This window comes from Pocillopora verrucosa, chromosome 5 (assembly GCF_036669915.1).
Source record: "Pocillopora verrucosa isolate sample1 chromosome 5, ASM3666991v2, whole genome shotgun sequence".
Classification (NCBI taxonomy): Eukaryota; Metazoa; Cnidaria; class Anthozoa; order Scleractinia; family Pocilloporidae; genus Pocillopora; species Pocillopora verrucosa.
The window spans coordinates 4,210,647-4,234,683 of NC_089316.1; the positions used below are offsets into that span (position 1 = coordinate 4,210,647).

At 37.2% G+C, this 24,037-nt stretch overlaps 3 protein-coding genes across 3 annotated transcripts; all 3 read right to left on the reverse strand.

Annotated features, from left to right (window-relative positions):
• Positions 1 to 3,262: 3,262 nt before the first annotated feature.
• LOC136281162 (uncharacterized) lies at positions 3,263 to 6,196 on the reverse strand. The gene is made up of 9 exons (XM_066167391.1): positions 6,091 to 6,196; positions 5,874 to 5,954; positions 5,557 to 5,637; positions 5,240 to 5,320; positions 5,002 to 5,082; positions 4,440 to 4,484; positions 4,016 to 4,072; positions 3,833 to 3,895; positions 3,263 to 3,294 (listed from the first exon to the last, which is right to left on the reverse strand). Exons 1-9 carry the CDS (start codon positions 6,194 to 6,196, stop codon positions 3,263 to 3,265), a joined length of 627 nt encoding a protein of 208 aa, XP_066023488.1.
• Positions 6,197 to 7,092: 896 nt separating this feature from the next.
• On the reverse strand, positions 7,093 to 8,332 carry LOC136280950 (G-protein coupled receptor GRL101-like). The gene is made up of 2 exons (XM_066166909.1): positions 8,280 to 8,332; positions 7,093 to 8,122 (listed from the first exon to the last, which is right to left on the reverse strand). Exons 1-2 carry the CDS (start codon positions 8,330 to 8,332, stop codon positions 7,093 to 7,095), a joined length of 1,083 nt encoding a protein of 360 aa, XP_066023006.1.
• Positions 8,333 to 8,391: 59 nt separating this feature from the next.
• Positions 8,392 to 23,457, reverse strand: LOC131780359 (leucine-rich repeat transmembrane neuronal protein 4-like). Its single transcript, XM_066167393.1, has 9 exons — positions 23,173 to 23,457; positions 13,863 to 13,873; positions 13,462 to 13,533; positions 11,208 to 11,279; positions 10,039 to 10,110; positions 9,523 to 9,594; positions 9,277 to 9,348; positions 8,841 to 8,912; positions 8,392 to 8,407 (listed from the first exon to the last, which is right to left on the reverse strand). The coding sequence occupies exons 1-9, from the start codon at positions 23,455 to 23,457 to the stop codon at positions 8,392 to 8,394; spliced, it is 744 nt and encodes a 247-aa protein (XP_066023490.1).
• Positions 23,458 to 24,037: the final 580 nt, after the last annotated feature.

Below are 24,037 nucleotides of genomic sequence, written 5' to 3' on the forward strand. Positions count from 1 at the left end.
AAATTACATTTCCTAACCTCCCGGAAATATATATTTGTTACCCCTTTTTTTACATCGGGTATAACCAAAAACCTCCAAGAGAGTCGCGTGAAGAAGATACATTATGGTTTTAAAAGAAAACAGCTCAGTTTCTGGGAAAAATTCAGACTGAATAACTCATTAAAACGAAAAGTTCAACATTACGAGAGATACAGAAAGCAATTTTGTATCAGTTTACTTGTCACAGGTCATTGTGGCACATAATCCACACTGTGGATGAACCCGAAGCGTGACTTAGAAACCTTGTCAGGGTAAACTGAGAACGGACTCATGTGTAAGGTCATAAAGATGTTTTATTGAAGCGTTCGTTAACGTTTTACAGTAGATCTGGAACCCTTCTTCGTAACTCGGTGTTACTTCCCTCAAAAAGCCACTCACACATTCAAGTTATTTTTACTGTAGAAGCCATGTTAATGATCACGTTTGAACAAAGTTAAAAAAAATACCACATACTACAATGAACTAGAATTCTCGTTGTGAGTTAAAAAAATCTAGAAATGGGCTACAAAATTAGATTTAAAAACACTACTAAATATCTAAGTTAGTGGTATTCTAAGACCTTTTTTCTTTTTTTGTCGATTTTCAGGTTAATGTTAATAATAATGTAAATTATGTAAAGAGGCAGGCTTCAGCCATGACAGAGGTCACTAATGAGTATAATTCTCGCAAACGAGTTATAAAAACTCTAAGACAGGACCTGTTTAAATTATTTTCATTCTATAAAAACCTCTAACAAACGAACTCTGACCTTGTTTATTTTCTCTAACAATTCTAAACGTAATTTGCATGCAAAGTACTCGCAAGCTTGTTGTGCAAGTGAACTATCAGATTGTTGTTGTACCAATTAATATCCTATATCTGACTTGTTACTCGTTACCACAACATCTTTCTAATTTCTTTTTTAAGGAATTTGCGTTCATAAAGAACGTAGTAACATAGCGAAAATAGACATCACTCTACCTTTTAGTTATCATTATGCTCTCATACGAGTTATAAAAATTCTAGAAATGAGCTAGTTAGGTCATTCAATATATTGTTAAATCTCTAATGCATGACGTCTTATCCAGTAATTGTTTCTCTTTTTTTGTGTGACATTTTTACCTTTTTTTTTTCAGCTAGAGATACTAACGAAATTAAACAACTCGACACGTACTCTGAATACTCGCCGGACGAGTTGTAGTAATGTTCGAACTATTCAGATTGTTACTGTACCGCCTAATGTCTACTAGCTGCGGAAATCTTAACCGCAAGTCTAAGTTCTTTAATTTAATATACAACCCAAAATTAACGTCACTTTAACTCCTTATGACTTTAATGCTCGCGGATGAGTTCTAAAATGAACTATTTAGATTACCAGGGTACCATCAAATATCTAGTAAGTGGACGTCCTCAACCCGTGCATTTGTCTAAGTTTTTCTTGTCAAATTTTAGATGATTTTTCGTGTTTAAACAAAACCTAGAAATGAATTATCTAAATAGTTGTTGTGCAGATTAATATCTGATAATTCTTTTTAAAGCTCGTTAGTTTTCTATTTTTATCACATTATTAACCTTCTATGCTCTTTTCTATATTAGGAACTCTACAAGAAAGTTCTTCTGGGACATCAAATCCCCTCTAAACTATGAGTAAACTCCGAATAAACTTAACACTCTCCATGGAAATGAGCTTAAACATTACTTTTAAAACCAGTGAGGTATTCCTAATCAAAACATTTACTCAGCTATATTTTATTTAATGATGGAAAGATCAGCATGCAGAATAGAATACCTTATCACATCAGGACCATAGCCAGGTTTTCGACTCGTCGTGGGCTTATACCCTAAGAAAGTTCAATTTTTGTTTCAAAATTTGCAAGAGTGATATGATAAAATTTAATGGTACAGGACTCTAGGCTGGCTACACCCCTGGTATTGTTGTGTTCCGTCTTGAGCCATCCGACTTAACTGCGGTGTAGCAATCATGGTCTTTAGAAATACGCTAAAACTAACAGACTCAAAGTGTCAGGTAGATGTACATGTTACAAAAACAAAGAAACAAAGAAACAAACCAAAAGCGGGAAAAAAAAACAAAAGAAAAATGAACTACCACTACACGCCTACTCAGATATAGCACAATATGTTCCACTCCAACTATACTAAATTACCATACAACGATTAGTTCAGACAACAAGGTTACTAATTATTGTTAACATTAAATCTAAAAAAATAGAGGTCAAAAACCAGATTTTTCTACTAAGATGTTACCATACGAGCATACGTATTGATTACTAGAATTATTTTTTCCCTTTTCTTTGAACTTTTTCTAGTTTTTCTCTAGCACTCGCGGTCTCCATACTAATGGCAATGTTTTTGGCTCTTGTAGACTGTCAGACGCAAAAGAAAAAAGCATGCTAATCAATGAATGCAAAAGTTAATTATCGATTAGTTGTTTGTTTGAAATACTGACCCGACAATCAGTCAGTCTAGCATTAAATGTTTACATGTCTGCATTGAAGTGTATTGCAGCCATAATATAATCTAGTTAGTAATAACCATGCCCACTGGCCAGGTGGAGAGTCCGGAAAACAGTCAGGCAGATAATCAGCCCATCTGTCAGTCAGCCAGTAGTCATAGATCAGGTAGTCAATTCAATTTGACGGCTTACCGGCCAGTTAGTCAGAAAGTCAAGTGACCAGACTGTCAGTGAGTAAGCTGGTCATTGCTTTAAGGACAGAAGGCAGATATGAATATACAAGCATATACAGAGAGAGCACTCATCAGTGCGGCAGAATCGCCACCCAGAAGTTTTTTTAATTATAATTTTTCAAATCATACATCAACAAAAGCAGAGAAAAAATTGATCAATTTGAAAATGTTTTGGTACCCTTACTGCCAACAATGAAGGGGATAGCTGAAAAAAATTCGTAAGTGACTTTGAAAAAAGACACACAGCATATTATAGCAATAAAAAAACAGACTTCCTTCTTCATCTCCAATAACTTCAATCATTACAGTTGCGGTGAAATCTCAAATTTGAAATTGGTTTGAATTAGCCAAGGATTTAAAAAATTTAGCATAGAGTTCACCCTACATCTCAAATATTACACGTATTCTATAAGATTAGAAAGATGCATGTAACAAAAAAAATACATTTAGAGGGATTTGTTTCCACAACCCTTTAGTCAGCGGTATTCAGTATTAAAGCAGACGTAATAAGCATTTACCTTGGTTCGAAAACAAAGAACTAAAGTCTGGTATCAAAAACCTCTTCTTCCCCTGGATGGAATACGAAAAGAGATTGAAATACAATGCGTTCATTTTCTTTTAAGCGATACTATAATAATTTTCACAAACACAGAAAAGAGGGCTGCCACTAATCAAAGCTCATTAAATTTTTGCATGTCTGTGTTGAGGTGTTTTGAAAACTAAGGTACACAACATCAAAGTAACCATGTCCTTTCAATGAGCTGGGGTAAGAGGCGGCTATTTTTTCTGTATCTGGGAAAATTATTTCTGTATCCGTAAAAAACCCAAACAAACAAACTAGTAAAACGGCTTCATAAATTCATAAATGTTTGATTTTAGCATTGTATAAAAAGTAATGGCTCTTCGTTACGAGGAGGTATAATAATGCCCAGGTGGTGTCATTTTTTTGTTTTTTTCTCAATGAAGTCACCTCCCGATATGAATTACGACCTTTCCACTAAGCACTTCAAGTGATCTTCAGCCAATTGAGTGGACTGATTATGCATCACCTTATAAAGCATGTGTGGCCACTTTGAATTTATCTCTTCTGATTTATAAAAAATGTTACCTTCCTCTGCGACAACCATGTCAGGCTCAGGCGCCTTCTCTTCTTCTTCAGCTTTTTTAGCTCCTTTAAAAAATGATTTATTTCATACGAAAAAAGTTAGTATGTCATTAAATTTTGTGTTTGTACTTAGAAGTTAAAATCATTAATGGTTGGTGACCAATCAAAACCCATTATCTCCTTTACCTTTGTTACTGGACACCGAAATCCCTTCAACCTCCACCTGCTCCTCAGATTTACCAGCTGTGTGAAATCAGATTTATTATTAAAAGTTACGTTAGTTACATTTACAACGCAACTAAGTCTTAAGTCTTTGACGACAACAAATTTATTGATTTATGAAATAACACCGAGTTACAAAGCTCACATTTAAATCTGAAAGTTAATTTGGGCGCATGAAAATAGCTGCTGAAATAATATCTCTGCCAAATACAGTTGTTAAGACGCATTACCTTTTTTCATTTTGGCGATTCCTATGACCGTTTGTAAAAAGCAATTTGCAGTTCAAGTCACATTGGGCAACTGTGACTTTTGCAGTACTAGTACTTCTCTGAAATCAAGCGGTTGTCTACGCCTTCTTTTTATATTTCTTTCATAAATAAATTTTTACCTGAGGAAGATGGATTCGCATCCCCTCCAAAGGCTTGTTCAATTGCTGTCAACAGAGCAAAGAATTATCATTAAGTTATTCTTCATACAATATAAGTGAAAACTGGAAACAATGAAAGATCATTGTCAATATATATGTGTCATTTATTAACTACAACCGTGTCATATGGGAGACGATGGTATCTTCCGTCCATAATACACTGTACAGGTTACCAATGTAAAGGAATGGGGATCTCGTGAGTGGAGGTCTTAAAAAGTGCATATGGCAATTTAACACCAGAATGTCTGGAGGTAACTTTTCAACCAAAAGTAATATAACCTAATTTCGTCACATTATTGTCATATGGGAAACCATTCCTTAATCTATCCTTTCTCAAAATGCACCTACAGAAATTATCAGAGCAGAAAAGGAATGCTATGGTTTCTATAGGTATTTCAATTTGAGAGGACTAATATTTGCTAGGTTAATTGATTAAACTATACATACCTGCCAAGAGTTTTGGATTGCAAAGTCAATTACAGCTTTATCGTTAGCATCAAAACTCATATATTTATTAACTGACCTGGTTGCGGTGCAGGCAATTCAAGGGCTTCCACTTCTGGGGTTTCGTTGTATTCCAATACCTGCATTTCAATTTGCTCTCCTACGGGAAAGAACATGAATAAAAAGGAATTAATATCTATCCTTTCTTAAAATGCACCTACAGCTATTATCAGAGCAGAAAAGGAATGCTATGGTTTCTATAGGTATTTCAATTTGAGAGAACTAAAACATCAAAACTCTTATATTTATTAACTGACCTGGTTGTGGTGCAGGCAATTCAGGGGCTTCCACTTCTGGAGTTTCGTTGTATTCCAATACCTGCATTTCAATTTGCTCTCCTACGGGAAAGAAAATGAAAAAAAGGAATTAAGTATCTATCCTTTCATAAAATGCACCTACAGAAATTATTAGAGCAGAAAAGGAATGCTATGGTTTCTATAGGTATTTCAATTTGAGAGAACTAATATTTGCTAGGTTAATTGATTAAACTTTAGATACCTGCCAAGAGTTTTGGATTGAAAAGTCAATTACAGCTTTATCGTTCGCATCAAAACTCTTATATTTCTTAACTGACCTGGTTGCGGTGCAGGCAATTCAGGGGCTTCCACTTCTGGGATTTCGTTGTATTCCAATACCTGCATTTCAATTTGCTCTCCTACGGGAAAGAAAATGAAAAAAAGGAATTAAGTATCTATCCTTTCATAAAATGCACCTACAGAAATTATTAGAGCAGAAAAGGAATGCTATGGTTTCTATAGGTATTTCAATTTGAGAGAACTAATATTTGCTAGGTTAATTGATTAAACTTTAGATACCTGCCAAGAGTTTTGGATTGAAAAGTCAATTACAGCTTTATCGTTCGCATCAAAACTCTTATATTTCTTAACTGACCTGGTTGCGGTGCAGGCAATTCAGGGGCTTCCACTTCTGGGATTTCGTTGTATTCCAATACCTGCATTTCAATTTGCTCTCCTACGGGAAAGAAAATGAAAAAAGGAATCAAGTATAGAAAAGAGAAAGGAAAGAAAAGTATCATACAGAGAACCCTACAAAGGCGTGGAGAAGATATTTCGTATGTGACTACACTAAGAAGCACTCTATTTTTTACCCTCTTCGACGTTAGCACGCTCATCTCCATTTCCAATCTGTCCCTGCTGATCATTATCTGCTTCTTTTAGATAAAAAAGTAACACCAGTAAAAAATTAATGACCATTGTCAGGTTTATATATTAAAAAAAAAAAAAAAGCATTCTACAATTCAGAATCTCAACCTTATGATTTAGGACAAAAGTATAGCAATTCATACCTTGAGAATTGTTCGCAGAATGAGTTTTGACTGGCACGTTATTTTAAAAATTTGTCGCAAATGGCATCCATTTGTCTCAATGTTCCCTAATACATAGTTTTAGAGAGACTAACCCTCAAAAAGCGAAGTGAAAGCATGATTTCAATCATAAAAATTGATGATTTAATACATTGATCCCCTCTCTATTTAGAATCACTCCTGTTTCCTCTTTTACGTCTGCTACAACTTTACATATTATCAGTTGTACCTTTGTGGTTTCAATAATTTGCTCAGTTTCTTATTCGAAAAAATTGAAAAATATGTGTGTTTTCCACGATTTCATACCAGTTTTACTCTCTTCACTCCCTTGAAAGCCTTGGGAGTAAAAATTACATAAGTTACTTAAAGAAAACTGGGTTGCTCATCCTCAATTCGATAAAAGTTAAAGTTTGTTCATTTCAAGGTTTGGAGTATAGTTATTGTTATAATGGTTTTTTTCAATGGCGCTTAAAACTGTACCTTCTTGATTTTGTGCTCTGCTGAAAATAGATCGAAAATTGGACCACAGCTTCATCAGTTTTGCTTTCAACACAGGCTGAACCTAGATATTCAAAATATATTGAATAGCTTACGTATAAAAGACTTTTAAGTAACGTATTTAGAAGTCACGCTGGTCTCTATAGTTAAAGTCGACGGTGGAGATGCTAAAAGATCTTTCCGATCATTTACTTTTCATGCTTTTTTTGTATGTCAATCGTTACAATTACAAAATTAAATTGCCAGCCTGCTCTGACACGAAACCAAATTTGAACATAACGGTAGGTGCTATTCCAAAGAAACAAAAAAAAAACATGTTACCTGTGGAGTAGAAAGCGTATACAGCAATGGGTTGATAGCTGAATTGATCGGCAGAGCAAACACTGCAATCCACACTGCCAGATCACCAGGTGGATCAAATGTTTTCTCGACGTGGGACCGGATGCCGATAGTAATGATTGGCATCCAACACAAGAAATCGGTCAGAATAATGAAGAAGACTCTCTTGGCAAGTGCTCTTTCTCTTTTGGCCTGAGCACTTTGTGCTCTTGCTCGTATTTCACGAACAGTTCCATGTGCACCAAGCCGTCTGCTTGACGACCATGATTTCCACAAGATGGCAACATAAGCAACCATGATGAAGATGAATAGGGAAAAATTCAAAACGATAAAGATGGAAGCGGAGTATTCCCAGCCTTCTTGTAATTCAGGGGAAAGCTGCAGGGGCAGGCACACTACATTATTGCCATAATACCTCTCACTGAAATAGTGCATTCCGGATAAGGGAATGAATGCAATAACGCCTCCCACCAGCCAGATAACCACGCACATTATACGGGTCTGCCTTGGGGTAATTTTTGCAAAGGTGTAAGGAAACACGATGTTCTTGAGTCTGTCCAATGCAATCAGAGAAATCATCATCACAGACACTTCACTTGAAAAGACAGACATGGCACCATTGAAATGGCAAAACCAACCGGTGCGCCACTCATAGTCATGCAGGTAGTATTCCCCTGACCATTGCAGGTCTTTTATGCCAATAATGATAAGGTATATCCCCATGATGCCGTCAGATACACCCAGATTCACCAACATGATAGACTGGACCACATTGTTATCAGGGTAGAAATACTGCCACCCAACTACGAATAAAGACCCTAGCAACGAGAGAAGACCGACAATCCAAAGAGTTCTCCTCGGAGCATGGTGGCGGAACATGGAGTGGCAGCTTGCGAAATTGTCATTGAAGGAGTATTCGCAATCAGCATCCTGCCTGAAAAGATCGAGATGGCAGCACATCAGGTTGGTGTCCAAAGTTCTGGAATTCGAAAAAAGAAGAAAAAAAAAGAAGAAATAACACTATTATTGCATCATTGAAATCCCTTAATAATCATTAATTGATTATTAACATAGACTATTATTAAAATAATTGTTTGAAGGGATGAGTGAAGGAAAGGATCGTCATGGAACCTTACACTCTGATGATGTGCGTCAAATGCTTGAAAAAGCCTTTGGGGAGCTCGGCCATCAGGTTGTAATGCATGAACCTGTGATTTAAAATAATCATAATGTGCATTTTAAGTCGGTTTATATCATAAATAACCTAAAAAAGTGAATTTCAATAATAAGATTCATTAAGTTAATGTTAATGTTCAAATTGACTGTCCAAAAAGACAAAATCAGGAACCTAGCTGAGGATCTTCAGTACGGACCCTAGCTTGATGTTTTCTCAAAGATTCTTTGAAAAGTAGTCATTTAGCCTAAGATAAGTCTCGTCTTGCTTTCTTGGAAATTTTTGATGGCTACTGATTTTATGGACGTGACAGCCCATTCGGTTGAGGTCGTTCGCTGTACAAAAGCCTCTTTCCGGACTCTTCCAGGGAAAAATTCCTTTAGTATATTTATGTTATTTTCCAAAATACTTTGCACGAGTCTTTTCTTTGACAAAACGAAATCAAAAGAATGTTATCTGATTTCAATATATGCAACTAAGTTTAGTTGCCTAGATAAACATCTGTCATTTGCAGTAAACTTACAACATTCGCAATTCGTGGGCATAGTTGAAAGTCGTGCTGGTAACGTTTTGTATCCTATTGCCGAAGATATTCCTGAAACGAAGAATGTAACTGTTTACAACTAACACCAAAACGGGGACTTGCAGCAGTCACATTCCTCATTCTAATAAATTCTCATGGAATTTCAGTTAAGACCACATAGATCTCCACAATGTTTGTTTCCGCTTTTTCATAATATCCACCTAGGTGCACCAAAAGTATGTTATATAAAGGCACATTTTTAGTGCAATATAAATTTAAAAAACATTGCTTTGTTGAGGAAGATAACTGGCAGCACCCCTGTTCTACATCGTGGAAAATTTGTAGACAAAAATCTCAGATTTTGAACGCTGATATCATATTCATTCTATCATTTCAAATATTCTGGAATGTTTTGTATGTGATTAACTGTACTTACAGAGATCTGAGCTTTTTAACGCCCTTGAAAATTTTATCAGGCAGAGCCTCGATTTTGTTCTCCGAGAGATATCTTAAACAAAGGAAACGGATAAGGAAATAAATATTAAAGTACAATAACATAATATGATTGGGTAGGGCAAATTTTATTTGAGCAATGACGGAGTTAACAGTAAAAAAATATTACTGTATACGGTTTGAGATTCAGATCATTGTGGAAAATGGTTTAAACTCTAAATGCACTTACAAATCCAATAGCTCCACCAAGCCCTGGAACTGATCTTCATGAAGCTTCTTAATTTTGTTGTACTCCATTTTCCTGAAGAAAGCATTATGTGCAGTTTAGAATGAAATGTGTAGTGATATCTTTAGCTCTACTTTTTTTTTGTAAGATTTGCGGTTAAGGCAGGGAATGGCAACGTTTCCCAGTAAAATAGCTCCCAGTATTTATATCTTAATCTTCAAAGAACACATTAGACTTATCTATAATGATCTCAAGATTAAGCGCGAAAACTCTCAAGTTCATTCTCTGTGACAAATTACAAAATTAGTGCCAGGGTAGTCTGATCTGGCAATACAACAAATTCTTAGATATTGTCAACTCAGATAAAAAGGAAACAAAACAACCTTTGCCTTCCAGAAGTAATTTACAATGTAAGTTGTCATTCACTGAGAAGCTTTTATAGTCACCAAGTGCTGTTATTTTCAAGAAAATCTTTTAAAACAGTTCTTAATATTTTGGGACGGTATCAATCTCACTTACAGAAATTTTACCGCTCTTATGTTTTTGAAAGCATACGCTGGCAGATTTTCAAGTTCATTGTTTGATAAATCCCTGAAAACAATTATTACACAGTTACAAAAATTTCGCTTATGTTAGAGCTACCAACTGAAATCTGGGAATTGTTGAGGTTGCTATTTAATCAGAAGCTATTAAATTCTTACACCACAAAGTAACTCAACATTACTAACCGAAGCACAAGAAATACATAAGATAGCATCGTCTACTTCAATTAAGATTTGCAGATACGAGCTGGAAAACTTCATGATGTTTCAACTATGATGGCTGTGCTTTTAAAAACATATTTTAAGAATGATCATTTGTTTCTTTCCAATTATCTCCTTGGTTTAATAACTAACTCACTTACAAATATGTCAGCTTGGAAAGGCTGTTAAAAAGTCCGTCTGGTAGACTCTTCAACTTGTTATTTGACAGATAGCTGATAGGAATGACGAAACAAGAAAATGCATTTTCATTAAGTCTGCAAACTGAAATTTATAGGTAAAAATACATAAAGATTCTGGTCATCAGAAACAACCAAAGAACAAAGAGAAGTACGTAGTGATACACATGCAATGTTTTGTCTTACAGTACAGAGAATATTCAAGAGTCACTTCATTCATTTAGTTTGGTCAATATTTATGACAAAAAGCAATTAAAGGCCGTTGAAAACTTGAAATCTGCGTGCATACTGAACTCTTTTCCCCAACACTGGCAATGGCTGCCTCTTGGATCAATAATGAAATCATTAAGCTCGTGATCTAAGAAAATATGCCAACATGGTTCAAAACAGGGAAAGACAACTCATAAAAGCAACTCTGATATTCATAACATGCGTGAATTTCATTGTTGTATGTATGATCGCTGTCACTGAAATGTTAGTTCAGCAACAAACACAAAATTCTAGATGGTTCAATTTTAAAACGTGTTATAAGTGCAGATGGAAAGATTTTATAATCTGCAACTGGAAAAGATTTTCTTTCTATATGCTCTAATTAGAGAAAGGGACGAAAAGTATGATACTACCAGAATCTGTGTTAAAATACAGTAGCAGTGATTTAACAAAAGAAAGGAAAATTTTACTAAGTGTTGGAACACTTTATGTAGTCATTGAGTTAAAACAAGGGAAAGCTTGGAATGAAATAACTTACAGTTCTTTCAAGCTTTTTAGATCTTGGAATAAATTAGGAGGCAATTCCGTGAAGTTGTTGTCTTGCAACCATCTGTGTTGAAATTTAAAAAAAAATGTGACCTGTATGTAAAATATGTTTATTTTCATTAAAACAGTTATAAACCGACTCGTCTTTTGATCACTGAGTGGAAGGGAAGAAAAGAGAAAGGAAAAAAGTTAATTTGAAAAACAAGTATAGACAAGGCGGTAAGAGAGGGGAATGCTGCTGCGTTACAAAAACAGTTTTTTCTTCCACAGCAGTATTGATATATTAACTTACAGTTCCTCTAACATTGTCAAGTTTTTGAAGGCACTTCCATTCAACCCTTTCATGTCGTTGTCATTCAGGCGTCTGCGTTATTTACCATATAAAACTGACGATTAGTTTAAAGATCCACCAGAAGTTTATCTGCTTAGATAGGGGTACTACTGAAACTTTTCAGGGCTGTTGTCGAATACAGTTACGGTTGTTTTGACTTGTGAGCAAAAGTCGGCATCACTGTCATTGAGCGAAGAGTTGTTTGTGCTAACTTCATCGTTTACTCGTTTTGCAACATAAGATTATAATCAAATTTGACATAGATATGGAAAGTTGTTAATGATGGAAATTGGAATGATCTTTTTATTTAATGAAGGCACTTCTTGATGCCTTTTATACAGAGACAGAATCTCATTAACGGTCAGTCCTGGACAAAGATCCAGAATGCAACAGTCGATATGTGATCTTCATGATATTTCATGTTAATTCTTGATTTACGAAGCGAAACGAATAATCTGATAAATTTAATAAAAGAACGACAACAACAAAAAGCAGTTGGAGTCCTGTAGAACTGTTGTGCAGCTGGTCTGAGATTACAGTTCTTATTCTGCAGGTGCGAAAGTTGACCAGTAGTGTTAATTAAAGGTGAATTTATTTTGTATTTAAATAGCTACATATTATGAATGAAATATTTGCAAATTTTGTCAATCTTATTAACGCTTACATTGCATCACTAAGAATCTAGGAGCGCGGATCAGACAGAAAAAGATGAGGTTACTTACAGAAACCTTAGCTGTGTGTTCTTGTCAAAGATTCCTGGAGGTAGGTGGTGCAATTGTATTTCAGACAAGTACCTATGAATTCGACGAAAATTTAGCACACTAAATAAAGGCTAGAGCTGGGATGCATATAAAGTAATAAACCAGATGACTAGTAGAATAAACTCAGTTTTGAAATGCAGCTGGAGGATTGAGTAGACAACTCAAAATGATTATTATTGAGATTTTACCGTGAAATTAAAATGGTGCAGCCTTATACATATGTTTTAATATTCTCACTTGTCAAGACGAGCAAGGTTTTGTCTGTCGTGCTTATCCTAACTCAGTTATATACCCTTTGACGGAGAAACAAGCTACTCATAAGGCCTCGAAACAATCCTCCGGCTACATCGGTCTTAGGCCACCTTTCGGGCCTTTTTCCATGATAGATGAACTGAAACAGGCTTTTTTTTTTTGCGGTTCATCTTACGATAATTTGTGGTTCCCCGTTTCCTTTCCGAATCTGTTGCTCCGAAAACATATAGAAAGGTTATCTTTCTGATTCTCGAATACACCATCGTATTTTCCTTCTTACATGATTCCGAAAGTTCTTGCGATATCTTGTCTTGCATTTTGATCCTATTTTTTAAGAAATAAGTTTCATTTTGACCTGCAGATGAAAATCAAGTACAAAACTGATCTTCGCAGGCGCGGTTATGCAATTGCACCTTACCTGCAAGGATCATTGCTTTGCTTGATTTTCATCCGCAAAATTTATTTCATCAAAAAATATGATAATATTCCTCTACGGGATAGAAGAACCCTCGTAAATGTGCTCTGATCTCAACGAGTGGCGTCTTAGCTCATTTGGTTGAGGCACCCCACTAGGTTTGGGGAGGCACGGGTTTGAATCTTGTTGAAGCCTGAATTTTTGCTCGCGCTTCTCAGTTTTTGCAATTGTATGAAATACAGGTCAACTTCGAGGATCATTGTCCAATTTATTTTATTTTATACTCTTTCCTTAAAGCCTTTCTAATGTCGTCATATGATCTGTTAGTCTCAGCGTATAATCATAATATCAGAGTGAAATTTTTCTTGTTTTTCAAACTAAAAGTGGTACCCAAACATTTATAAACACGTGATAGTGGGTTAATGTGTTTTAAAATACAGAGACAAATATTGTTTGATGTCCCTTAATAGAGGAAAAATTAACTTACAGCCAAATCAATTTAGTATTTGTAGCGAAAATGTCAGATGGCAAACTCTTCAACGGGTTATCAGACAAGATTCTGAAAGATAAGAAACAAAAAAAATTAGAAATGCAATTTAAAATTGTTAATAGTGGCCTTCTCTAAGCTGTCAGTTTGGCATTGTCAAGTAAAACATCGATATGCATAAGAAATTTGTCATACTGATATAAAGAATAAAGAAAATAAATGGTTATCCGATAAAACGCTCTTAACATAAATCGCCTCATTTTCATGTCAGAATGTGTCACTTAATTTACGTGAAAGACCTTTACGTTTACTCACGGTCTATCCTCGTGGAATTACAAGATTATGATTATAAATATAGACAGTGACACGAAGTATACCAAGTAAAAACGTCGTACTTCTACCTTCTGTACTTCTAAAAGATTAAGATATAGCAAGTCATAATAAAGATTTCCATGGATGCCGTGCTACAGATATATCGAAAGGAGAACTGACTAAAAAATTGGGACGGTTTATTAAAGTTTAAATTCTGTCATGACGCAAGTGGCGACCTAAGCTATTTCACAACACTGCATTGCCGTAACTAGAGCTTCACTTCAAAAATTCTGAGAGGAGAAGTGCAATTATGATCCCAGCATTTCTCAGATTATAAGAAGTAAGTCGTTCCTTTCAATGAAATTGGACTTTAAATATTCTAAAGGCTTGCTTTTTCCTTTTTTCAGTTGTTTTTAAGTGGCTTTGTAATATGTCAATTTGCTTTCCATCTCCGCCAGTTTAAGTTCGAGAACCCCTCGATTATGTCCATCTAAATGAATTGGTTGGTTCATGATCAGTTGATTGTCGATGAGATTGATTTCCGACGGGACATTTTGGACCTCAGAAATAATTCCACTTTTCGACAAAGCTTTCGGTTGCCCGGTGCCACGCACAAATTTCTCGTGATCCTTGTTCACTCTTTTAGATCCCATCTGAGTGTTTTCAATTGTCGTTGTATTTCTTGAAGTCCAGTAGACTTATTGCGTACAGAATATATGGGCGATTTCTTGAAAATCGTCAGGTGTTACAGAGAGAGACTGGGCCTTTCTTGGTATTGCCACATGTGGGTTTGTCTAGCTGTTTAGTTTAACTTTTGCAACAAGGAAGCCTTCCGAGATTGTGTTTTTCAAGCTCTGAAGCGCTGAGGGACAAGTCGTCTCTCTCTCTGTCTGGGTGTCCTTGAATTAGTTGTCTGGAAGGTAGTGATAGGTATGTGGGCGTTCGACCTCTACTTCTGGGGGGGGAACGCTCACAGTCCTTTATGTAACCTCTTGACAAAGTGTTGGCTGTCAGCATACCTTTCCTAGGCTTGTAGCGTATCTTGTAGTCATACTGCTGAAGTCGCGACAAAAGCAGTCCGCAGGATGACTTTCTTACCGAACACATATAGGTGGTTACGCTGTATACCAAGGACCGGGGCAAAAAAATTCCTTCTCGATCTTTGAGCACTTCCTCACTGCCAACGGGAGTGCCCCACTTCTAGATGTCACTGGTTGACCATGCTCCATCAGTAAAAAGCTAAGCTTATCCTTGGACACATCTCCTTAGTCCTCTTTTAGGTCACTCTCGCTGAAGTACTTGACTATTGGTGCTTTGAATCTCTTGAGTTCAGATCCACTCGCATTCTTGTGTGTCAGGCGGCGTAATGGTCTCACATTTCTGAAAGGTTTTGAAGGAATTTAGGAAGGTGCCACACTAGCCCTATAAATCTCTGCACTGCTGATACATGTGCTGTTCGCTCCATCTTGACTGTTGCATCCGATTTCCTATGCTCTGCCTTCGAATTCAATCCATTCTTTGTCATCACATGTCCAATGAATGGCACTTTGCTTCATTTGAATTCGAACTTCTCCTTTTCCAGCTTGATGAATTTTGCTCAGCAATGGTCTTACCCTATTATGACTGAAATTTGTTTAACGCTCGTAAATTGTGTTCGTCTTGCCTACGCGGTAATTAGTCCACGACTCTAAGACTTTATCGATCCTACCTTTCTCTTCCTTGGAGGCAAATGTTGAACCAGAGTTAATATTGACGGCTTCTGACCTGATACATGTGATGAAAGACGCTATACGGTACTGCGAGTGTAAATTGAGGGTAAATTCCATGTTTGAAGCCAACTTTTCCAATTCTTCTCCAGATCCACAAAAAGATCTAGCCTCAGAAGAACTGGTAAACAGAAGTGAAGATTTGCTTCGGTGTTTGAGGCTTGGAACTGATGCGCTGCAGCTGCTATCTGCTGGCGACGTCATTTTTGTCTAGGCTCTGTCGCCGTGTCTCGGTTCAAAGTCGGCTTAAATTTGACTAAAACACAAGTTAAAAGTTGCTATATGTCTTGCTGAGAATTTTCCACGCCACCATGTAGCGTTGGCAGCCCGACATATTAGAAAAGACAGGGTAAACAGAACTTTAAAAAAGAGTTGATGGCCTACCATCTCAAAACACATGGTTCTACCAAGTCACGATAGGACTCTTAGAGAGCCTTACTTAGAGACTCGAATAAATATTATGAGTTTTCTTGTTGTTCTCCAGGCCTCGTACATTCATAAAAAATAGACACCTTTCATGCGCTTTACTTTGTACGCGAACTAATAAAGGTTTAACTGGTAAGTAGTTGTGACCTTTAGAGGCTTCAGTTAAAAACCGGTCACATTGGGAACATTTTTTCCGCTATTATCAATTAGTAACCTGCGTACTTAAAATGTGACCAGACTTTGCTTTGATTTGTCACATAACAGCCTTGAGACTTTGTCATGTTGCTGCATTGATGTTCTTTTGTTTATCTTCCGGCCCAAGTAACGAACTTTTCCTTGTCAGCACATTCAAAATCAAGCTCGATTGAACGAGACAACGAGGCGCCCTTCCCCTTAAGTAGCAAAAGTTGGCCTCTGGTGGGCATTCACTACCCCCTTTTCCCAACTCGAAAGTCCAAAGGGAATTAGGCTGAGAAGTGCTAGAATGAATTACTATTTATTAATCATTAATGATTAATCAGATTTTATTAGGGTAAATAATCACCAAGTAATTAAAAACTATATTACTCCTTCATATAAGATAGATTACAAGCTTAGCATTTTTTCTTCGGAGCTGAAGAGTCATTAAGAGGCTGTCTCTCTTATTTCCACCCGGTCAATTTTGCGTCAAAAATAATTTTGCCTGAAACTCTGTTAACAGAAAGACTTTACCTAGGAAAGAACTAAATTAGATTTGGTTTGATTCGAAATAATTTTCTGACTGCATTACGGGCCATAATTATTTCCCAGTCCGTAGGGACCGTCGCAACGTCTCGAAAATTGAAAAATAGGCATATTTTGTAACATTGTAAAATATTCGATTCGCATAGTTAAGCCACATAATTTATATCAGACTGCTTAAAAACCTTTCTAGTTTGCCAAGAAAGTTAGAATTTGCCCTCTCAACATATTTGAAAAGGCGAATTTTAGCATATTCTGACCACTAGAAATCGCCATCGGCCGATGGCCGTAAATAACCTTGATTTAGACGCTAAGTTTTGGGATGTGGGACCTGGTTGACGATTCTATCCTACACAGCCGTTAAGTCTAGACCTTTATAGGCAAAAATATGCAAAAACCCCTGTACGTTTTCGATTTTTCAAAAGTTATGACCGTTTGAATCAGCACATGTACGAGCATTCGCGATTTTTTCGCCTACACCAAAATCGAACCACTGGAGCAGATTTCGTCATAAGTACAGCTTACCCGCTTTGCAGCCCGTCTTCATGGCTCACTTCAGACTTTTTCTAATAGCAAAATTGGTGAAATCCATGATAACTTCAACAAATAGCTAGGTATTGCCTTCGAAAAGTAGGCGGCATCCATCGTGATTCGTGGTATCAAAACAAATGTCGGAATTGGCCACATTTCGCGGTGAATCACCCATTTAACATCGCTGCAGAGCTGAATTTTTTCCAAAATCAGAATATAAACTCTCCATGTCTGGAAGCTGAGGGAGAAAGGAAGGTTTTAGGCTTCTGAAGTGAAGAAATGATCGCTACAATTTAGATCCAGTTCGATGTTATACTGTTCTCACAAAGGTCCGCACAATAGAGAAGACCGCTGATAGCTTGTGCCGTACGTTGTGCCATATGGTTTTGTTTTGTATCCCAAAGTAATATTTGGGCAGAAAAATTTTGGATGAAAAGAATAAATGCTTTTACCTGGAGTTTGATATCATATAATTAATAAATCAATTTCAAATATTCTGAGCTTGCTTCTCTCGGTTCCGCGTCGATTGTGTCCACAGAACAGCAACCTGTCAATAGCCGGAAAAATCGGCTACCAACGTGTTAAAAACTTGACACATGCTTCCTATGAACAGATGTTATAAGTATTGCTTTTGGTAAATTTTCAATCGATTTCATCAAAACATTTCACTGGCTACTAGATATTATAATATATTACACTATAACAACGCCGTCAGAACTTGATATCGGAAGTAAAGGTAGTTTGTATCTGTAGAGCATATTCTACACTTTCAGCCACCGTATAAGACATTGTTTACATAAGTCTACTGAGAAACACACTGACAATCACTAATCACGTCCGACAGTTTGTCTATGAGGATCTGTTTTTTGTCTCTCAATTTTACAGGGATCTCAAAATGACTTCAGATCACTCTCAACAAAACCACATTGAATTTCTGAAGTGTGTTATTGTGGTAACGTTCACAGAGGTCCTACGTATCGTAGCAGATTGGATGTGAGACTTTGATCTCTTTGTTAACTTTGTCTACCAAATCTTATCTCTCGGAATTTTCCTGAACGCATTGGATATCTTTCTCCTCATCCAGTGATATCCCGATCACACCCTGATCTTTTCACCGCATTGCTGCTAGCCGGGAGAAAAAGCTCTGAACTTGGCTCTTTCTCAGCCACTGTTCTCTAGTGAACAAACGTGCATTTGATTCATTTTTCGCATTTCGCATGTCCACTGCAACTTGGGCGGGGTCGGCCTTTCGCCCAGTTCTTTCTCCAAGTGTAAACCGTGCCGTTAGGTATTCTTTTACCTTCTCTGAAAATCTTACACTGCCCCTTGGTTTGCTTACGGCCCATCCTGTTCGTAAAGACGAGTGGGGCGAAGTATCCACGGGAGAAGTGAGTGGTGTACTAGAATCTAACGAACAGCTCGAACACTCGATACCAGCGGTATCTATCGACGAGAACTTAAGGGCCCAGTCCCTTTTGATTGCATCATACTGGCTTTAACCTGCTGACTGTATGCTTTCCAACGTCCAGGTGCAGCTCCAGCTGCGAAAAGGTTTCGAACACTTCAACACATCCAAACACAGAGCATTCAAACAATGGCGTTGTACTCTCTGTTTCCTTGCTGCCCTTTGAACGACGCTTGACCACACGCTTTTCAGGAGCATCATAAAACCCTTGAGATTCTATGGTTTGAAGGGACGTTTGACCTTGGTGCTTGATGTAAATTACGTCATATGGAATGTACATCCCTTTACCGATGCCATAACATTTCCAAACTCTCAGACCGATATCTCCATATTCGAAGTTGTGGAAGCTACTAAAATGCTCAATCTTATTTATACAGAGAGTGTTCTTTGATTCGTCTACTATTCTTACTGCAGCTGTTGTTCCCTTCACTGGGTGTTTCGTCAATGCGTATCCTCTGTCCAATGAAAGCTTTAACAACCTCGCTGAAGACTCGCTACAGACTGAAGCCTCTCTGGTTTCGAAAAAGCACTTGCATGCCATACTACACTTGCAGGCCTTCCAAAAAAAATAAAGGGTCAGCGGGTTCACCCGCAATGATTAATGCGGACCTCTGTTATGCGCGATAGTGCAATCGTTCAGCTTTAAATTCCAAAACGCCAAACTTCGACACATAGACTTACAAGTGGAGTTCTATGACTGATTCTTGAAGAGAATGCAGCTGCAATCCAAAGTTTCAACGGGACATTAAGCGCGAAACATGGCTTTAGTTTTCGAGTTTAGTTCGCAACAACGAGTCAAAGAAGAGTATCGACAGATGCCAACCGCTGAATTTTGGAGGTATTTGCTGGAGTTATCCAGTTCACCAGTTTGAGAAGCGAGGAATATCTGAAATTTCACATAAACCCATGATTTCTCCAGCTGTTGACAGGTTACTGTTCTGTGGACACAATCGACGCGGAACCGAGAGAAGCAAGCTCAGAATATTTGAAATTGATTTATTAATTATATGATATCAAACTCCAGGTAAAAGCATTTATTCTTTTCATCCAAAATTTTTCTGCCCAAATATTACTTTGGGATACAAAACAAAACCATATGGCACAACGTACGGCACAAGCTATCAGCGGTCTTCTCTATTGTGCGGACCTTTGTGAGAACAGTATAACATCGAACTGGATCTAAATTGTAGCGATCATTTCTTCACTTCAGAAGCCTAAAACCTTCCTTTCTCCCTCAGCTTCCAGACATGGAGAGTTTATATTCTGATTTTGGAAAAAATTCAGCTCTGCAGCGATGTTAAATGGGTGATTCACCGCGAAATGTGGCCAATTCCGACATTTGTTTTGATACCACGAATCACGATGGATGCCGCCTACTTTTCGAAGGCAATACCTAGCTATTTGTTGAAGTTATCATGGATTTCACCAATTTTGTTATTAGAAAAAGTCTGAAGTAAGCCATGAAGACGGGCTCCAAAGCGGGTAAGCTGTATTTATGACGAAATCTGCTCCAGTGGTTCGATTTTGGTGTAGGCGAAAAAATCGCGAATGCTCGTACATGTGCTGATTCAAACGGTCATAACTTTTGAAAAATCGAAAACGTACAGGGGTTTTTGCATATTTTTGCCTATAAAGGTCTAAACTTAACGGCTGTGTAGGATAGAATCGTCAACCAGGTCCCACATCCCAAAACTTAGCGTCTAAATCAAGGTTATTTACGGCCATCGGCCGATGGCAATTTCTAGTGGTCAGAATATGCTAAAATTCGCCTTTTTAAATATGTTGAGATGGCAAATTCTAACTTTCTTGGCAAACTAGAAAGGTTTTTAAGCAGTCTGATATAAATTATGTGGCTTAACTATGCGAATCGAATATTTTACAATGTTACAAAATATGCCTATTTTTCAATTTTCGAGACGTTGCGACGGTCCCTACGGACTGGGAAATAATTATGGCCCGTAATGCAGTCAGAAAATTATTTCGAATCAAACCAAATCTAATTTAGTTCTTTCCTAGGTAAAGTCTTTCTGTTAACAGAGTTTCAGGCAAAATTATTTTTGACGCAAAATTGACCGGGTGGAAATAAGAGAGACAGCCTCTTAAGACTGATGTATCATACATTAATATAAATCTGTGACTTTGCGGACAAAGTCTATATATTTTAATGCCTTAAACGTCACTAACTGTCCCTGAAATTATCTCTTCATGTACTCTTCTTCCTTTTAAAAAATTAGTAGGATTAAATCTGGGAAGAATGGTCTTCACTTTTGACCAACAAATATTTTAGTTCGTTATTGGGACGTATGAAACAGCTCTATAAAACGTTCGTCGACAAAATATGAGCGTCCACTTATTGAAGTTAAACAACACATGTCCAACTTGGAAACTCATTGCGATGGCTTAAACCTATATAACTTCGAACATCGAATTCCTATAGAAACTACATGCCAAATATGAACGAATGACTAAATGATACTAAACGAACTAGATACTTATTAATATTTTGAAGTCTCTTCTTGTGCAAGTTAAACACCATAAGTGTCACTTGCAAGTACTTATGACTCTCATATCACAAAGATAAAGAAATAGATAAATTAAGGAGTGCTCCACTGAACATTGACCTGACCCTGTTCGATTTGTTGCATGGAGCTTAGAGGTCGACGCTGTGTAATGATGCTTCATTTAATAGATTTCTTTCTTTGGTCTACTTGAATGTCTTTAAAATGAGCTATGCCACTTTTTTGACCGAGGAAGCTTACCATTAGAAAACTTTTAAAAGGCGAAACTTAGAAGTGTAGTATTTGACGAGGAGATTGTGTAAAAAAAATAAAATAAAATAAAAATTAAAAAAAAACCCAGAGATAGAAAGGAATTTTCGTTCAGAGCACTAACTTCAAAACATACTAACTTTGAAATAGACGTCATAAGTTTTCTTTGATAATTTGCAGAACGAGCAAAATTAAAAGATCTAAAAAATTTAAAGATTCGTAAAGTAGTGTTCAGCAGAAGTGAGGACAGGGACGTAACACGGGGGTAGGAGGGTGGTGTCTGAGGATGCACTTGACCCACACCCATACCCCATTTTAATTGCAGAGGAAATAAATAACATGTTTACGAAAATTAAACATTCCTACTCTGTAGCTGATATTTATTTGGTGCCAAGACAACGCTGCTCGTATCTGCTGGTTTTTTTTTCACCAATGCGCAATGGATTTGACGCGTTCCTTAGACAAAAATAAAACAGAGTCCAAACTTACAAATAATCAAGCTCGGTGTTGCTACTGAAAATGCCTGATGGTAATTTCTTCAACTGGTTGCTGTCCAACAACCTACCAAAAGTAATAGAAAGAGGGTGTCGGGTGTTGAAAATGTCGTATTTTTCTTAATTTTCTTATCTTCTAACAAAATCACATGTCCAAGAACCGATGTCTTCTTTTCAGAAATAGATAAGGAGACCAAGGGTAGCGTTACGAATTAAAATCTGGCTCAAAACCAATTGAGACTTCTTTTTTTTTTTTAAGCACTAAAAACAACTGAATGCCTTACATATGCCTTTTCTCCCTCCTTTCATTGCCCAGCTATGCAATACGTAAGGCTTGTCATTCAGAATAGTCTTCATCATGAATCAGGCGACGTCGATTGCAGGGAGGGGAGGGTGATATACCGCGACACAAATTATCTGGATAGTTTTGTTTTTAGTTTACATACACAGTGTCTTCAGCACAAGTGATAACGCCATGTTCAAACTTATTTCAAATTGTTAAAAATTTCAAATTGTTTTCCACTGAGACTCTTACAAACTTTTCTTAGATAATTACAGTTTACAAATTTTTATCCACGTGATGCCATGTGAGGAAGCCCGTGAAGAGAGTGGTGTTCAAGGTTAGAAGCCAACATTTTAAGCATATTAATGGAAAGCGGAAAAATTATGCCTCCGAGAAAGATTGAATAATGTATGTTACGAGTGACGAAGGACTGTTGTCGGTCGCGGCGGACTGTTGTAGAAAAGAGAGATGGAGAAATCTTTGTCAGTCACCCAAAGCCAAATGTTTGTCATCTCACCTATTTATCGACCTAACGCCGACAGATCGCAGCGCGGTTATTTGTATCGAAATATCTGTTTCAGTAAAAATTGTTTTGTTTTAGGTGTTGATAAAACTTTCTTAAGTACTGTCCGGTCATATCTGTTTTGATATAATCCTACGTGTCGCAAAAACATTTGAACAGCATCACATAAGAGGCTTCATGAGGTTTGAAGATACGCTCGTTTTGTACCCCAAAATTAAGTCATTTCACCATATTAGGGCACTGGGAAGCAAAAGTGTAAATAAGCACTAGAAATATTGCATTCTCCAGTGGCTCTAATAGATCCTGGATGTCTGGCAGTGTTCTTAGAAAGTAAGTCCAGCGATGTTTAAGCCGAAGGTGAAAGGCGAGGCATGCCTTTGGTTATATCTGAGGAAACTCTACGAATTGAACTATTTCACTGACCAAATCAGACACCTTCTCATTGACGAATTCCTCTCGTGAGCCGATCGCCGCTCTTAAATGGTTCTTCCCTTCCATTGTCATATTAATGTCTGTGTCCTTAGATATTCGTTTCACACTTTCTTTCTTGTCCCGCTTTGCGATAATCCGGCACTTCTTGGCGTTTAAGAAGTAGCCAAAATCTGGACCCAGGGTACTCAACATGTTCCGCAATCTCTTGATTTCTGTAGTGGAGCCTGCCCCACTCGCATCATTGGCGAACCAACACTGCTTTGCTGTGGACCTCATCTGTAGACTCGTGGATAGAGGCTGGATGCTAAGAGCACAAAGGGCCGTAGCGATCGGATCTCCCTTTGTGGTCCCTTCTTCTCAGAGGCGGGATCTCTTTACCGCCATCGATAAGTTAGTAATTGTTACTACGTATTAGTCTCGAACGTATTTATAATGTTTACTTATGTTTTTATTGATTTTGTAATGGGTCCTTTGAGCATCACCATGCGTATATAAAAGCTGAGTTAGCATCCTTTTAGAGATGTTTCCTTTTTGATTTCGAGTGGCCTTTTTTGAGTGACGTTTTTTGACTCTTAATCCTTGGCCCACCTTCGTTATTTTGTTGAGGTTACGTTTGATAGTTATGGGCAAAAAATACAAGAGAACATATATTTTTTCATGTTCTACCTGAGGTCCTGGAACATACCCGCTAACAAACTTTTTGTGCTAATGTTACTTTTTAAAGAGTGGGACAATTTAAAATGATAACAAAAAATGTCTCAACAGTTTTATTTGAAATAATGCCCGTAAGACACAGCGACAAAATGACCGCACATGCTTCATTACTCGTGCCTTTTGAGCGTTTAGGGCTACCATT

Bases quoted from the DNA above. Each gene is read 5' to 3' on its own strand.
- LOC136280950 (XM_066166909.1), bottom strand. From the start codon at position 8,332: ATGGCCGAGCTCCCCAAAGGCTTTTTCAAGCATTTGACGCACATCATC. The intron at 8,123-8,279 runs GTAAGGTTCCAT...TTCGAATTCCAG, and splicing joins TTGACGCACATCATCAGAGT to AACTTTGGACACCAACCTGA.
- LOC136281162 (XM_066167391.1), bottom strand. From the start codon at position 6,196: ATGGTCATTAATTTTTTACTGGTGTTACTTTTTTATCTAAAAGAAGCA. The intron at 5,638-5,873 runs GTCAGTTAAGAA...TCTTTCCCGTAG, and splicing joins ATTGCCTGCACCGCAACCAG to GAGAGCAAATTGAAATGCAG. The intron at 3,896-4,015 runs GTAAAGGAGATA...CATTTTTTAAAG, and splicing joins TTCGGTGTCCAGTAACAAAG to GAGCTAAAAAAGCTGAAGAA.
- LOC131780359 (XM_066167393.1), bottom strand. From the start codon at position 23,457: ATGAGGTCCACAGCAAAGCAGTGTTGGTTCGCCAATGATGCGAGTGGG. The intron at 11,280-13,461 runs GTAAGTTAATTT...ATTTCAACACAG, and splicing joins AATACTAAATTGATTTGGCT to ATGGTTGCAAGACAACAACT. The intron at 9,349-9,522 runs GTAAGTGCATTT...CCTTTGTTTAAG, and splicing joins TTGGTGGAGCTATTGGATTT to ATATCTCTCGGAGAACAAAA.